Source organism: Bos indicus, chromosome 16 (assembly GCF_029378745.1).
Source record: "Bos indicus isolate NIAB-ARS_2022 breed Sahiwal x Tharparkar chromosome 16, NIAB-ARS_B.indTharparkar_mat_pri_1.0, whole genome shotgun sequence".
NCBI classification, from domain to species: Eukaryota; Metazoa; Chordata; class Mammalia; order Artiodactyla; family Bovidae; genus Bos; species Bos indicus.
Genome location: NC_091775.1, coordinates 29128882 through 29142917, shown reverse-complemented (window position 1 = coordinate 29142917; position 14036 = coordinate 29128882). Strand labels below are relative to the sequence as shown.

Sequence of the window (14036 nt, the reverse complement as noted above, 5' to 3'; positions counted from 1 at the left end):
TCAAAGGAGTTTAAAAATCATCTGAGTTAAGTTTTCTCTAAAATGGAGAGCTACATTTAAAGAATATATTGTAAAAATGAACGCTTTGGAGATAATCTGGTTAGCTGCCCAAACCATTCTGGGTTATAAATAAACACAAAGTTGGCATGTCCTAGAACAATAATTTTCAAAGTGGGGCATTCAGACTAGCAGCATCATGAACACTTGAAAACTTGTTGGAAATGTAAACTCTCAAGCCCCACCTCAGACAACTAGAAAGTTGGTGGTAAGGTCCAGCAACTTATGTTTTAAAAAGCCCTGCAAATTATTCTGATGCACTATAAAGTTTGAAAACAACTGCTCTAGATGTAATCTTCCTTGCATGGAGAAGGTAGCCTATAATTTAAAATTAGAGCTACTTGACTGCTCTCTCCAGATCAGATCCCAGGGAAAGCTTGGAACTTTGATTTACATATTGCCTTACATACAAGTTGCATGGACTTGATATGCTGATAGGAATGTTAGTTCCAGGTCATTCTTGGACTAATACCTGAAAAGTTATCATTTAATGCTTCATGTAATCACCTTCGCTTTGATAAAAACAGTTTGTTACCTGTTGCGAGAGTTGCTTGCTAGCTAATTCGTAAATGTTAACTAGCTTTCCAGAAAGTAATTTTGCAGATTTGAAACCAACAGAAAAGAGCATTACTTCAGCAATCATTTGATAATGGGGAGCCATCATTGCCACTGGGCGAAACAGAGATTTTAAGTTATCTGGGAGTTCCACTCGACCTTTGTATCTTAAGAGGATAAGAAAAACAAAGAAACAGAAAACATCATATTTCAGTTTTTATTTATTTATTTATTTTAGGTGTATTGATTTTATTTTTTATTTTTTTAAATTTTATTTTTAAACTTTACAATATGGTATTAGTTTTCAGTTTTTCAAATGAGAACCACATAAATTTCTCCCAAACAGTAATTCTATTGCCTTTCTATGTGACCTTTATCTGAAAACAAAAGGTTTACAAGATGGTTTCTATTGTGCTTTTAACTCATAGAGCTTCCTAGTTTATGTTCTTTTCTTCCTATGCCTCCTCCCACAGTTCACCTCACATCAGTTCCCTGATTCCATCAACACACATTTATTGAGTCTGCCCAGTCTCCACTCCATGTAAACTACCATATTGTTACTCCTGCTACTTTGATTAGCTTTTCTGCCTATGTCCCCTTTGTGACAGACTACCAACCTTTTCATTTCTCTCTGGCTATTCATAAAGTGGAAATTTCCCTTGGTCAGAAGCTTAATATGATATCATCCACATGGACAAATACAGAGCTGTAGCTGCTTATAAATGGTGTGGGCAATGGAGGGGTTCAGAAGCATGATGGAGCATGAGTGATGAATATACAATGTCAGCCAACTCTGTCTATGGATAAGATTAAAAAAAAGGATTTTTGCCTGTGTCCATTCCTACCACTTTGTGCACCTGATGCGAAGAACTGACTCATTAGAAAAGACCCTGATGCTAGGAAAGATTGAGGGCAGGAAGAGAAGGGGACGACAGAGGATGAGATGGTTGGATGGCATCACTGACTCAATGGACATAAGTTTGAGTAAGCTCCAGGAGTTGGTGATGGACAGGGAAGCCTGACATGCTGTAGTCCATGGGTTCATGAAGAATTGGACATGATTGAGCGATTGCACTGAACTGAACTCCTACCACAGATGTAACTGATACTTACCCAGGATTTAGGGTGACAAATACTGCACAAGACATATTTATACGAATTTCTTTTCCTTCCAGTACAAACCTACAAGACATTACAGTATTCATCATTAAGACAACTGCTTTTTGTAAGCCAAAGTATCTTAAAACTACAAAGGAGTTTGCAAAACTTCATGAGACTGTGTTACAATTAAATCCAAACAGAATATGCTGGGGGGGAAAAAAAAACAGTAGAAAGGGAAAGAAGAGGTTTTTTATGTCAAATCAAGAGCTCTGCTGGGATTCAGATTTATTTGATCATGTCTGATGATGTCTATTCAGCAGTGGCCACAGGACTAGAAAAAGTCAGTTTTCATTCCAATCCCAAAGAAAGGCAATGCCAAAGAATGCTCAAACTACTGCACAATTGCACTCATCTCACACTGCTAGTAAAGTAATGCTCAAAATTCTCCAAGCCAGGCTTCAGCAATACGTGAACCGTGAACTTCCAGATGTTCAAGCTGGTTTTAGAAAAGGCAGAGGAACCAGAGATCACACTGCTAACATCCGCTGGATTATCAAAAAAGCAAAAGAGTTCCAGAAAAACATTTATTTCTGCCTTATTGATATGCCAAAGCCTTTGACTGTGTGGATCACAATAAACTGTGGAAAACTCTGTAAGAGATGGGAATACCAGACCACCTGACCTGCCTCTTGAGAAACCTATATGCAGGTCAGGAAGCAACAGTTAGAATTGGACATGGAACAACAGGCTGGTTCCAAATAGGAAAAGGAGTATATTTTCACCCTGCTTATTTAACTTATATGCAGAGTACATCATAAGAAATGTTGGGTTGGAAGAAGCACAAGCTGGAATCAAGATTGCTGGGAGAAATATCAATAACCTCAGATATGCAGATGACACCACCCTTATGGCAGTAAGTGAAGAGGAACTAAAAAGCCTCTTGATGAAAGTGAAAGAGGAGAGTGAAAAAGTTGGTTTAGAGCTCAACAGTCAGAAAACAAAGATCATGGCATCTGGCCCCATCACTTCATGGCAAATAGATGGGGAAACAGTGGAAACAGTGCCAGACTTTATTTTTGGGGGCTCCTAAATCACTGCAGATGGTGATTGCAGCCATGAAATTAAAAGACGCTTACTCCTTGGAAGGAAAGTAATGACCAACCTAGATAGCATATTAAAAAACAGAGATATTACTTTGCCAACAAAGGTTTGTCTAGTCAAGGCTATGGTTTTTCCAGTGGCCATGTATGGATGTGAGAGTCGGACTGTGAAGAGAGCTGAGTGCTGAAGAATTGATGCTTTTGAACTGTGGTGTTGGAGAAGACTCTTGAGAGTCCCTTGGACTGTAAGGAGATCCAACCAGTCCATCCTAAAGGAGATCAGTCCTGGGTGTTCATTGGAAGGACTGATGCTGAGGATGAAACTCCAATACTTTGGCCACCTGATGCGAACAGTTGACTCATTGGAAAAGACCCTGATGCTGGGAGGGATTGGGGGCAGGAGGAGAAGGGGACGACAGAGGATGAGATGGCTGGATGGCATCACCGACTCAATGCACATGAGTTTGGGTGAATTCCAGGTTTGGTGATGGACAGGGAGGCCTAGCATGCTGCGATTCATGGGGTTGCAAAGATTCGGACACGACTGAGCGACTGAACTGAACTGAACTGATGAGAGAGTTTTGTGAGGCTCAAGGCAAGAGGGTACCCATCTGAATGAACCGACTTACACAGAGAAGAGAATCTGAGGAGACACAAAGCTCTGCCTGGATGACACAGTGGAACACTGAATGGCCTCAGTAGAGTTCTTGCTTTAAAATGAAACACAGCCCACTTCCCAACACCCAATTTTAAATAATTCTGGGAACATCGTGAAGTAGAACCTCGGCATGGATAGTGTCATGCCGCTGGCACCAGAGGAAGAGACAGTGGAGAGAAACCCCCTGAACCGATGAAGGTGGTCAAACAGGAATGGAAGGACAACTGGGACAAAACCTAAGGTTTTGAAATGAGGAAAATGAGGAATTGAGGAAAACTTTGCAGAAGCTGAGATGTGGTGAAGAATTGGTGAAGTGTGAATTACTGTAATTCTAGTTATATCCACAGACTTGTGAAGCCTATTAACACTGAGAGCAAAGCCAGAAGTGAGTGCCCATTAGATTGAGTTAGAATTATTAGATTGCAATTGAAATTTTAAATCCACAAATCCAAGTATGCTAAAAAAGGAAATCATGTAAGTTCCTAAATTTATTTGAAAAGAAAAAAAAAATTTGCTTGGATTAGTATACATTAGTAATCCTAACATACAAATATTGTTATTAAAGGATTTTTTAAATAAAAGCATATTAATCCAGAGTAATGGAACAACAGAAGGGTTCCCGTGTGTGGTCAGTATAACTGTTTTTTTTTTTTTTAATATGTAGAATTAAACAAAAAAACCCCTTTGATTTCTTCAAATGAAATATCATCAAATGAATAGGTACTAAGAGATTTTAAACTCAAAAAGAAAAGTAATTAGAACATATTTGCCTCCTTTTCCTGGTAGCCAAGAATACTGTTCCAAGCTTGGCAAAGAGTCTGCAAGCTAACTACTCATATTTTCATATTATTTGCCAAACAAAGGAAACATTCAAGTTAAGTGCCATTCTTTTTGGTGTGTGCTTAGGAAAACAAAAGAAACAAACCCAAACACTCATGGTAGAAAAAATATTAAATAATAATTAAGCAGTATGTGTACATCAAATTTCCATTCCCAAAGTATAAACACATTTAGCCAATACCTGACAGAATAGCTGTCTTTTGCTGCCTTAATTGTTAGCATCTGTGAGGCAATCACAGAGAGAACTTCCACGTCAATTCGATTGAATTCATCGAAACAACACCAAGCTCCTGACTCAACCAATCCGAAGAAGAATTTCCCCATTATCTTAAAAAAATGATTAATGAAATTATTATTTAGGTGAGCATTTTTACTGAGACATTAATTTCTGCAAGTTCTTCCCATTTTACCCAAACTAAGCCAACACTGCATGTCTCCCTCTCAAGCATTTGTGTAGGGCTGAAAGCAGCAGTTTTTAGACTCTAAGACCGCTCAACTACTCTGCCTGTCTCCTGTAAAAGTCTAAATGCGTGTGCGTGCTAAGTCACTTCAGTCTTGTCTGACTCTGTGACCCTATGGGCTATAGCCAGCCAGGCAAGAATACTGGAGTGGGTTGCCATTTCCTCTTCCAGAGGACCTTCCCAACCCAGGGATCGAACCCTAGTCTCCTGCATTGCAGGCAGATTCTTTATTGCTGAGCCACCGGGAAAGCCCTAAAAGTTTAAACATAGCAGCAGCAAACTGATGCTCACAAGAGTGAGAAAATAGAAGCACAATTCACATTCGCATAACTGAGCAATCTCCTGGGTGCCGTGTTCTCAGAACCACGTACTGGCAGTAAAAGTTTTCCTGCAGATGGTTGGAAGAGTTCTCCTTTCTAGGTCTGGCCAAGACTCAAGGGTTAGTGGTCAATGCCTGGTAGTAATGCAGACGGTTGATGTTTAGTCATTAAGTCGTGTCCGAATCTTTTGCAACTCCATGGTCTGTAGCTTGCCAGGCTCCTCTGTCTGTGGGATTTTTTTCCTTCTTCAGGGGATCTTCCCGACCTAGGGACGGACCCTTTTCTGCTGAGCCACCAGGGAAGCTCAGTAACACAGATCTCTGAACTACTAATTTAAGAGGAGTGGAAGATTGGGGCCAGGCTGGAGTGGGGACAGCAAATGCAAGCAGCTCTTACTCTGCTTCTGCCATTTACAATGGGCAAGCCCAGGGTGGCTAGATCCTCCAGTGTCCTTGTGAGAGACTGAAAGTCTATGTTGAAATCTGTTGATATGTAAATGTTATAAACTGAAACGAAGAAGCCAGATAAAGTGTCTGTGGACTGAGTATCTGTTGAGGAATGCTCGAACTCTAAGAGGAGCTTTTGTTAGGTGCTGCTGAGGGGCAAGATGTGAGTCGGAGAGAGCCCCTCTGGCTCAGAAGCCTGAAAAAGTCGGTTCCTCCCACTGACTGCAGCAATCAGATCCTGTCTTTATCTAAAACTTTGATATTTTGTTTATCATGTTTTTGGGGGGGCATTTACCTTGATTCTTTTTTTAAAATTTATTTATTTTAATTGGAGGTTAATTACTTTACAATATTGTATTGGTTTTGCCATACATCAACATGAATCCGCCATGGGTATACATATGTTCCCCATCCTGAACCCTCCTCCCACCTCCCTCCCCATACCATCCCTCTGGGTCATCCCAGTGCACCAGCCCCAAGCATCCAGTATCATGCATCAAACCTGGACCGGGGATTCATTTCTTATATGATATTATACATGTTTCAATGCCATTCTCCCAAATCATCCCCACCCACCCTCTCCCACAGAGTCCAAAAGACTGTTCTATACATCTGTCTCTTTTGCTGTCTTGCATACAGGGTTATCGTTACCATCTTTCTAAATTCCATATATATGCATTAGTATACTGTATTGGTGTTTTTCCTTCTGGCTTACTTCACTCTGTATAATCAGCTCCAGTTTCATCCACCTCATTAGAACTGATTCAAATGTATTCTTTTTAATGGCTGAGTAATACTCCATTGTATATATGTACCACAGCTTTCTTATCCATTCATCTGCTGATGGACATCTAGGTTGCTTCCATGTCCTGGCTATTATAAACAGTGCTGCGATGAACATTGGGGTACACGTGTCTCTTTCCCTTCTGGTTTTCTTGGTGTGTATGCCCAGTAGTGGGATTGCTGGGTTATACCTTGATTCTTTAAAAAATACATTGCACTAAAATACTATTTATTTTGATGACTAAGTTTTTGGCTCCTCATTGAACTTTGCTTAGCAGGTAAGAGCGTCACTCACCTTACCCTAGTCCCACTCCTGCAGAGCCCCAGTAAAGGTACTTTCCAGGGAGGACAGACAGGCTATTTGGTAAGTGTTTTAAGAATAATAGTTCAATCAGCTTATTCATATTTACTGATATTTTTAATGTGCCAGGTGAATACATATTGGAAATGTAGGATCTCAGCAAAATGTAAAAGGTTTGGACTTAAGTTGCAAAATAAAATAAATTGGAGTGTTTTGAAACTAAGGAAATTTGTGATAGGCACAGAGGCATATGACATTTTAATAAATATTTAAGAATGCTATGAGACCTATCTTAAATAATATGCAACCAAAACAAAATAAAGCTGACATAAACTTGTAATCACTTATATAACCTCTGACTCAAATTTTTGTGTTACTCATAGTAGCCTCATTGTTCTTTATTTTCAGTAAATAAAAGTGTAGGTTAGAATATGTAAATTTATATTACTGAAGCAGTACTCTTAATTTTTTATATATTCATGTTTCATACCAATTTTGTTTGAAAAGATCCTCCCTGACAAAACATTGGAAAATCTCTGTCTTAAGAAGTGGTTCAGCTGAATAAAGGTAAACCGTGTAATGTTTTAAGTTTCAATTACATTTAAAACTTCTTTTCTGTTAGTTTAAAAGAATAGCATTTATAGTTATATTAATACTTAATGTGTAAGATATTTTCCTTATTCTTTTAATCCTCACTGAGTTATTTCTTTTTTGTGTACAATAGTTTTTTTCTGAGTATATAAGAATAAGCTTTACCTTATAATCCAAATCCTCAAAACAGTTGAAGACTACACAATGTTTGCCTAAGGACTGGGAAACAAAAATGATATTTTAATATATTTATTTAATTATGACACAAAATACTAATTTTAAAACTTCCAGAGTAATAAAATATCTTTATTCTTTCAAGAAAAGTTTTACAATATAAAGGTGTTTATACCAAATTTAGAAATCCACAAGACTCAGTTTAGGATTAACACACGGATACTATTATAGTTGATTAGTGCATGGAGGCTTAAGGTCATATTTTTAAACACATAAACAAATAAACTAAGAAAAAACATTTCAGCAATATCATAAACTATACCCTTTGCTTTCATCAGTTGCTTGTCTCTTTTTCTTATACACACACACACACACACACACAAACATACACGTAAAGACTCGTGTTTGTCACAAAGACTAGGCAAAAATCTGTGTATGGAGCTCAAAATAAATGAATCACTTCTTCAGGAAAGGAAGGGGGGACAAAGCTACCATTTACATAGACGTTAGTTCATTATTATAGTCCAAGTCAACTATGTTGACTTACCAAGATCCTAAGTCCCAGCACACATTAAACATTCAAAATTAAATGATGATGTATGAATTAACAAATGTGTTAATGTGTTTGCTAAATATTATGAGTACTTTAACAACAGGAGACGTGTAAACTTAAGATAACTTTTAAAGTTTGTGTGACTAAAAAAAAGAAGTTTTTATTCTAGATATAGAAACCACTTACTTTTGCTAGATCTTTAACACTCTCGGTTTTTCCTGTACCAGCTGGACCAGCAGGGCAACCTCCTAGGTTCAAGTGTAGTGCTCCAGTGAGAGTTAGCCAGCATCTGTCAGTGAGAGGTGTAATCACCAATCTTGGGGTACAGCCCAAGTACTCATAGCCATACGTAAAGCTGGCATCTCCTTGAGATACATAGCACAACTTTTGTTTCTCATTCCATTTATATTGCAAATGTCTGAAAACAATATTTCAAATGACCATACTATTTGGGCAAAATGATTTAAAATTTTTTTCACATGCAGAAACATAGTAAGATTATGTTGATTTAAAAACATCAAAAAATCAAATGAAAAGACTGGTGGATAATTCATCAATTGCTCTATTAGACAGGAACTACTAGAACTTGGAAGACTACAAACATGAACACTCTTCCCTATGAGAAAAATGGCGTTGTTAGAATTATGCTACTTTGGTATGATGGTCAGCATAAATGGAAGATTTACATAACAATCATCTCTATGAAGTTTTTATGGCTTCCATAAGAAGGTAGTTTCAGACATTATTCATTATAACCACTACATTAGTGGTCCAGGACTACATTCTTATGGAAACCACTATGAGTTAAATTGGTAGCTCATTTATATCTTAGTTTATGCTGTCATCTAATAGTTTGTATATCCTTCATAAAACCCTTTTAAATCCTTTCTAGAACAAAGCAGATTATAAATAAATATAAAAATGAGTACATTTAAAACATAAGTTAAAAATAAAATTTTAAAAATTATAAACTACTGCCTTGGAAAGTCTCAGATGAAGAGACAGAAGTCACTGTTGAAGGAAATGAATTTTTTAAATTGTAGTTGACTTACAATACTATACTAGTTTCAAGTGTACACTGCTCCATTGGTAAAGAATCTGCCTTCAATGCAGGAGATCCTGTTTCAATTCCTGGGTCGGGAAGATCCTCTGGAGAAGGGATAGGCTACCCATACCAGTACTTTTGGGCTTCCCTTGTGGCTCAGCTGGTAAAGAATCCACCTGCAATGCCAGAGATCTGGGTTCGATCCTGGGTTGGAAAAATCCCCTGGAGATGGAAAAGGCTACCTACTCCAGGATTCTGGCCTGGAGAATTCCATGGAGTATACAGTCCATGGGGTCACTAAGAGTCAGACACAACTGAGCGACTTTCACTTTCATAGTAATTTGACAATTTTATAGAATATACTCCATATAAAGTTACTATTGACTGTATTCTCTTTGCTGGATATTACATCCTAATAATTTATTATTTTATATCTAGTAGTTTGTACATCTTAATCTCCACTACCTCTATTGCACTTCTCATCGCAACCTCCTTCTGGTAACCACTAGTTTGTTCTCTGTATCTATGAATCTGTTTCTGTTTGGTTATATTTGTTCATTTATTTTTTAGATTCCATATATGAATGAAAATACACAGTATTTATCTTTATTTCACTAAGCCTAATATTCTCCAGGTTCATGTATATTGATGCAAATGGCAAAATTTCATTCTTTTTTATGGTTAAATTCCATTGGATGTATATAGCACATCTTCTTTATCCATTTATCTGTGGATGGATTTATGCTGTTTCCGTATCTTGGCTATTGTAAATAGTGCTTCAGTGAATGTTGGGGTGCATGTATCTTTTGAAATAGTATTTTCATTTTCTTCAGATAAATATACATGGTATAATTGGTAGATCATTTTTAATTTTTGAGGAGCGTCCATACTGTTTTCCAGAATGGCTATACCAACTTACATTTCTATCAGTAGTGCATGAGGGTTCCCATTTCTTCACATCATCAACAATGCTTGTTATTTGCTGTCTTTTTGAGAGTAGCTATTCTGATAGGTGTGATATATCTCATTGTGGTTTTGATTTGCATTTGCCTCATGATTAGTGATGTTGAGCATCTTTTCATACATCTGTTGGCCATTTGTATTTCTTTTGGAAAAACATCTGTTCAGGTCCTCTGCCCATTTTTAGACTGGGTTGTCTTTTTTGATATTGAGTTGTGTGAGGTTTTTTCATTTAATACTTTGGATATTGACCCTTTATCAGATGTATCATTTACCGATATTTTCTTCCATTTAGTAGGCTGTTTTCTAGTTTGGTGGATGGTTTCCTTTGCTTTGCAAAAGCTTTTAAGTTTGATTAGGTCCCATTTGTTTATTTTTGCTTTTATTTCACTTGTCTGAGGAGATATATCCAAAAAAATTGCTAAGACAAATGTCAAAAAGCATACTGCCTAAGAAAGCCTTCCTCAGTGATCAATGCAAAGAAATAGAGAAAAACAACATAATGGGAAAGACTAGAGATCTCTTCAAGAAGATTAGAGATACCAAGGGAACATTTCATGCAAAGATGGGCTCTATAAAGGACAGAAATGGTATGGACCTAACAGAAGCAGAAGATATTAAGAAGAGGTGGCAAGAATACACAGAAGAACTGTACAAAAAAGATCTTTATGACCCAGATAATCACGATGGTGTGATCACTCACGTAGAGCCAGATATCCTGGAATGTGAAGTCAAGTGGGCCTTAGAAAGCATCACTATGAACAAAGCTAGTGGAGGTGATGGAATTCCAGTTGAGCTATTTCAAATCCTGTAAGATGATGCTGTGAAAGTGCTGCACCCAATATGCCAATAAATTTGGAAAACTCAGCAGCGGCCACAAGACTGGAAAGGGTCAGTTTTCATTCCAATCCCAAAGAAAGGCAATGCCAAAGAATGCTCAAACTACTGCACAATTGCACTCATCTCACACTGCTAGTAAAGTAATGCTCAAAATTCTCCAAGCCAGGCTTCAGCCATATGTGAACCGTGAACTTCCTGATGTTCAAGCTGGTTTTAGAAAAGGCAGAGGAACCAGAGATCAAATTGCCAACATCCGCTGGATCATGGAAAAAGAAAGAGAGTTCCAGAAAAACATATATTTCTGCTTTATTGACTATGCCAAAGACTTTGACTGTGTGGATCACAATAAACTGTGGAAAATTCTGAAAGAGATGGGAATACCAGACCACATGAACTGCCTCTTGAGAAACCTATATGCAGGTCAAGAAGCAACAGTTAGAACTGGACACGGAACAACAGACTGGTTCCAAATAGGAAAAGAAGTACGTCAAGGCTGTATATTGTCACCCTGCTTATTTAACTTATATGCAGAGTACATCATGAGAAATGCTAGGCTGGAAGAAGCACAAGCTGGAATCAAGATTGCCAGGAGAATATCAACAACTTCAGATATGCAGATGACACCACCCTTATGGCAGAAAGTGAAGAGGAACTCAAAAGCCTCTTGATGAAAGTGAAAGTGGAGAGTGAAAAAGTTGGCTCTAAGCTCAACATTCAGAAAACTAAGATCATGGCATCTGGTCCCATCACTTCATGGAAAATAGATGGGGAAACAGTGGAAACAGTGTCAGACTTTATTTTTTGGGCTCCAAAATCACTGCAGATGGTGACTGCAGCCATGAAATTAAAAGACACTTACTCCTTGGAAGGAAAGTTATGACCAACCTATATAGCATATTCAAAAGCAGAGATATATTTTGCCAACAAAGGTCTGTCTAGTCAAGGCTATGGTTTTCCAGTGGTCATGTATGGATGTGAGAGTTGGACTGTGAAGAAAGCTGAGCACCAAAGAAGTGATGCTTTTGAACTGTGGTACTGGAGAAGACTCTTGAGAGTCCCTTGGACTGCAAGGAGATCCAACCAGTCCATCCTAAAGGATATCAGTCCTGGGTATTCATTGGAAGGATTGATGCTGCAGGTGGAACTCCAATACTTTGGCCATCTGATGCAAAGAGCTGACTCACTGTAAAAGACCCTGATGCTGGGAGGGATTGGGGGCAGGAGGAGAAGGGGACCACAGAGGATGAGATGGCTGGATGGCATCACCGACTTGTTGCACATGAGTTTGGGTGAACTTCGGGAGTTGGTGACGGTCAGGGAGGCCTGATGTGCTGTGATTCATGGGGTTGCAAAGAGTCGGAGACGACTGAGCGACTGAACTGAGCTGATGCTTTCTTCTGAATGTTTTACGGTTTCAGGTCATATATTTAGGTAATTATTCCATTTTGAGTTTACTTTTTGTATAAGGTGTGAGAAAATATTCTAGTTTCATTCTTTTCCATGGAGCTGTTGAGTTTTTCCAAGACCACTTATTGATGAAACTGTCTTCTTACCTGTATTCTTACCTCCTTTGTCATAGCTTAACTGACCATATTGTATGTATTTAGGAAAAGATTTTTCACTATACCTGTAGTGTATAAGTAATATTTCATAGTTTCTTTTATTAATTTTTAGGCCCAAAGCAGCTTAAGAAGCATTTTTGTCTTAATGAATTACAGTAGCTTAATTTTTTAAATTATACAAATACATTGAAAGAAAATGTATTTATTTCATTCTTAAATAACTGGAGGGTTGTGTGTACCAGTTGTACACTGCATAATGTTTCAAACTTTGAAATGAGATTGGATCATGCCAATCTTACTTCCTGTGCCACATTACTTACTTCCTGTGCCACATTACTTACTTCCTGTGCTTGCTTTTTAACAGGGCCACTGCCAAAAACCTACCTTTGCAAAGATAAGAGGTCACTGAAAGGTTGTAGCATGATCTGATATTAACATTGTAAACTGCTTCAAACTGTTAGTAGCTGGTTATCTTACTGATGTTATATATCCCTTGTTTGTTTAGTCTCTAAGTCCTGTCTGACTCTTCTGCAATCCCACAGACTATAGGCTGTAAGGCTCCTCTGGTTCATGGGATTTCCTAGGCAAGAACACTGGAGCGGGTTGCCATTTACCTCTCCAACAGATCTTCCTGACCCAGGGATCAAACTAGCCTCTCCTTCGTTGGCAGGCAGATTTTTTATCACTGAGTCATCAAAGAAACTCTGGTATCTTATAGTGTCCTTATAGTCTCTCAAAAGTTTAAAAAATATTACAGTTGTGAGTGCCCTATGGTGCCATGGGACACCAAGGCACACTATATGGAAGCTATACCCTTGGAATCATAAATAACTCAGAGTCTTAGTATTAATAGAATCTTCTTTCTCCTAGTTTGCTTTTCTGTAAATGCTCTTCCACTTTTAGTTTTCACTTTTAAAGACAGTCAATAGAAAGTAATAATGACATGCTAAACTTTATGCAGCGTGAGGGCTCACAGACATGACATATTCTTTTAGCAATTAAGAATGTATACAGTTATACTTCAGTAAAACAAACATATGAATATATATATACAATATAAAGTATTCTGATAAAACATAGTAGACAGTGGTGCCAGTCAAATGCAACAGCTTCTTTTCACTCTATTTTCCTTAGAGTTTAAAGGAAATTGTCATACCTAAAATCAGGAAATTTATGCTAATACAGAATTTATTAAAAAATAAAAAACTTTCTTTGAGAATCAAGGATTTTATACAGGTAAGGCAGTTGTTTTCCTATGAAGAGAGGAAACTTAAGAAAAAAATTAATTCAGAAGTTTGAAACTATATTTATTATAGGAATCTTATGTTTGATTTCTTCACCAAAATCAATGGCACTATTTTTCTATACTTTCATATTTGTATATGAAATACTACATGTATATGACTATATACTTATTGCCCCTGGGTAGGAAGAAGGGCTTCCCTGTAGCTCAGCTGGTAAAGAATCCACCTGCTATGCAGGAGACTCCAGTTCAATCCCTGAGTAGGGAAGATCGGCTGGAGAAGGGATAGGCTACCCACTCAGGTATTTTTGGGCTTCCCTGTTGGCTCAGCTGGTAAAGAGTCCACCTGCAATGCAGGATACCTGGGTTGGGAAGATTCTTTGGAGAAGGGAATAGCTACCTATTCCAGTATTCTGACCTGGAGAATTCCACAGACTGTACAGTCT

General features: G+C 37.9%; 1 protein-coding gene across 9 annotated transcripts in view; it reads right to left on the bottom strand.

Moving 5' to 3' along the window:
• DNAH14 (dynein axonemal heavy chain 14) overlaps window positions 1–14036 on the bottom strand; it is a 378420-nt gene that overhangs the window by 195340 nt on the left and 169044 nt on the right. For 7 of the 9 annotated variants that reach the window (XM_070768034.1, XM_070768038.1, XM_070768037.1 and 4 more), the window contains 5 exons: window positions 8127–8358; window positions 7379–7432; window positions 4493–4638; window positions 1726–1794; window positions 593–779 (listed from right to left, as the gene is read on the bottom strand). In XM_070768034.1, coding sequence (XP_070624135.1) covers window positions 593–779; window positions 1726–1794; window positions 4493–4638; window positions 7379–7432; window positions 8127–8358 — 688 coding nt within the window. The remainder of the gene's footprint in view (window positions 1–592; window positions 780–1725; window positions 1795–4492; window positions 4639–7378; window positions 7433–8126; window positions 8359–14036) is intronic. The other 2 variants (XM_070768036.1, XM_070768039.1) reach the window with 2 other exon arrangements.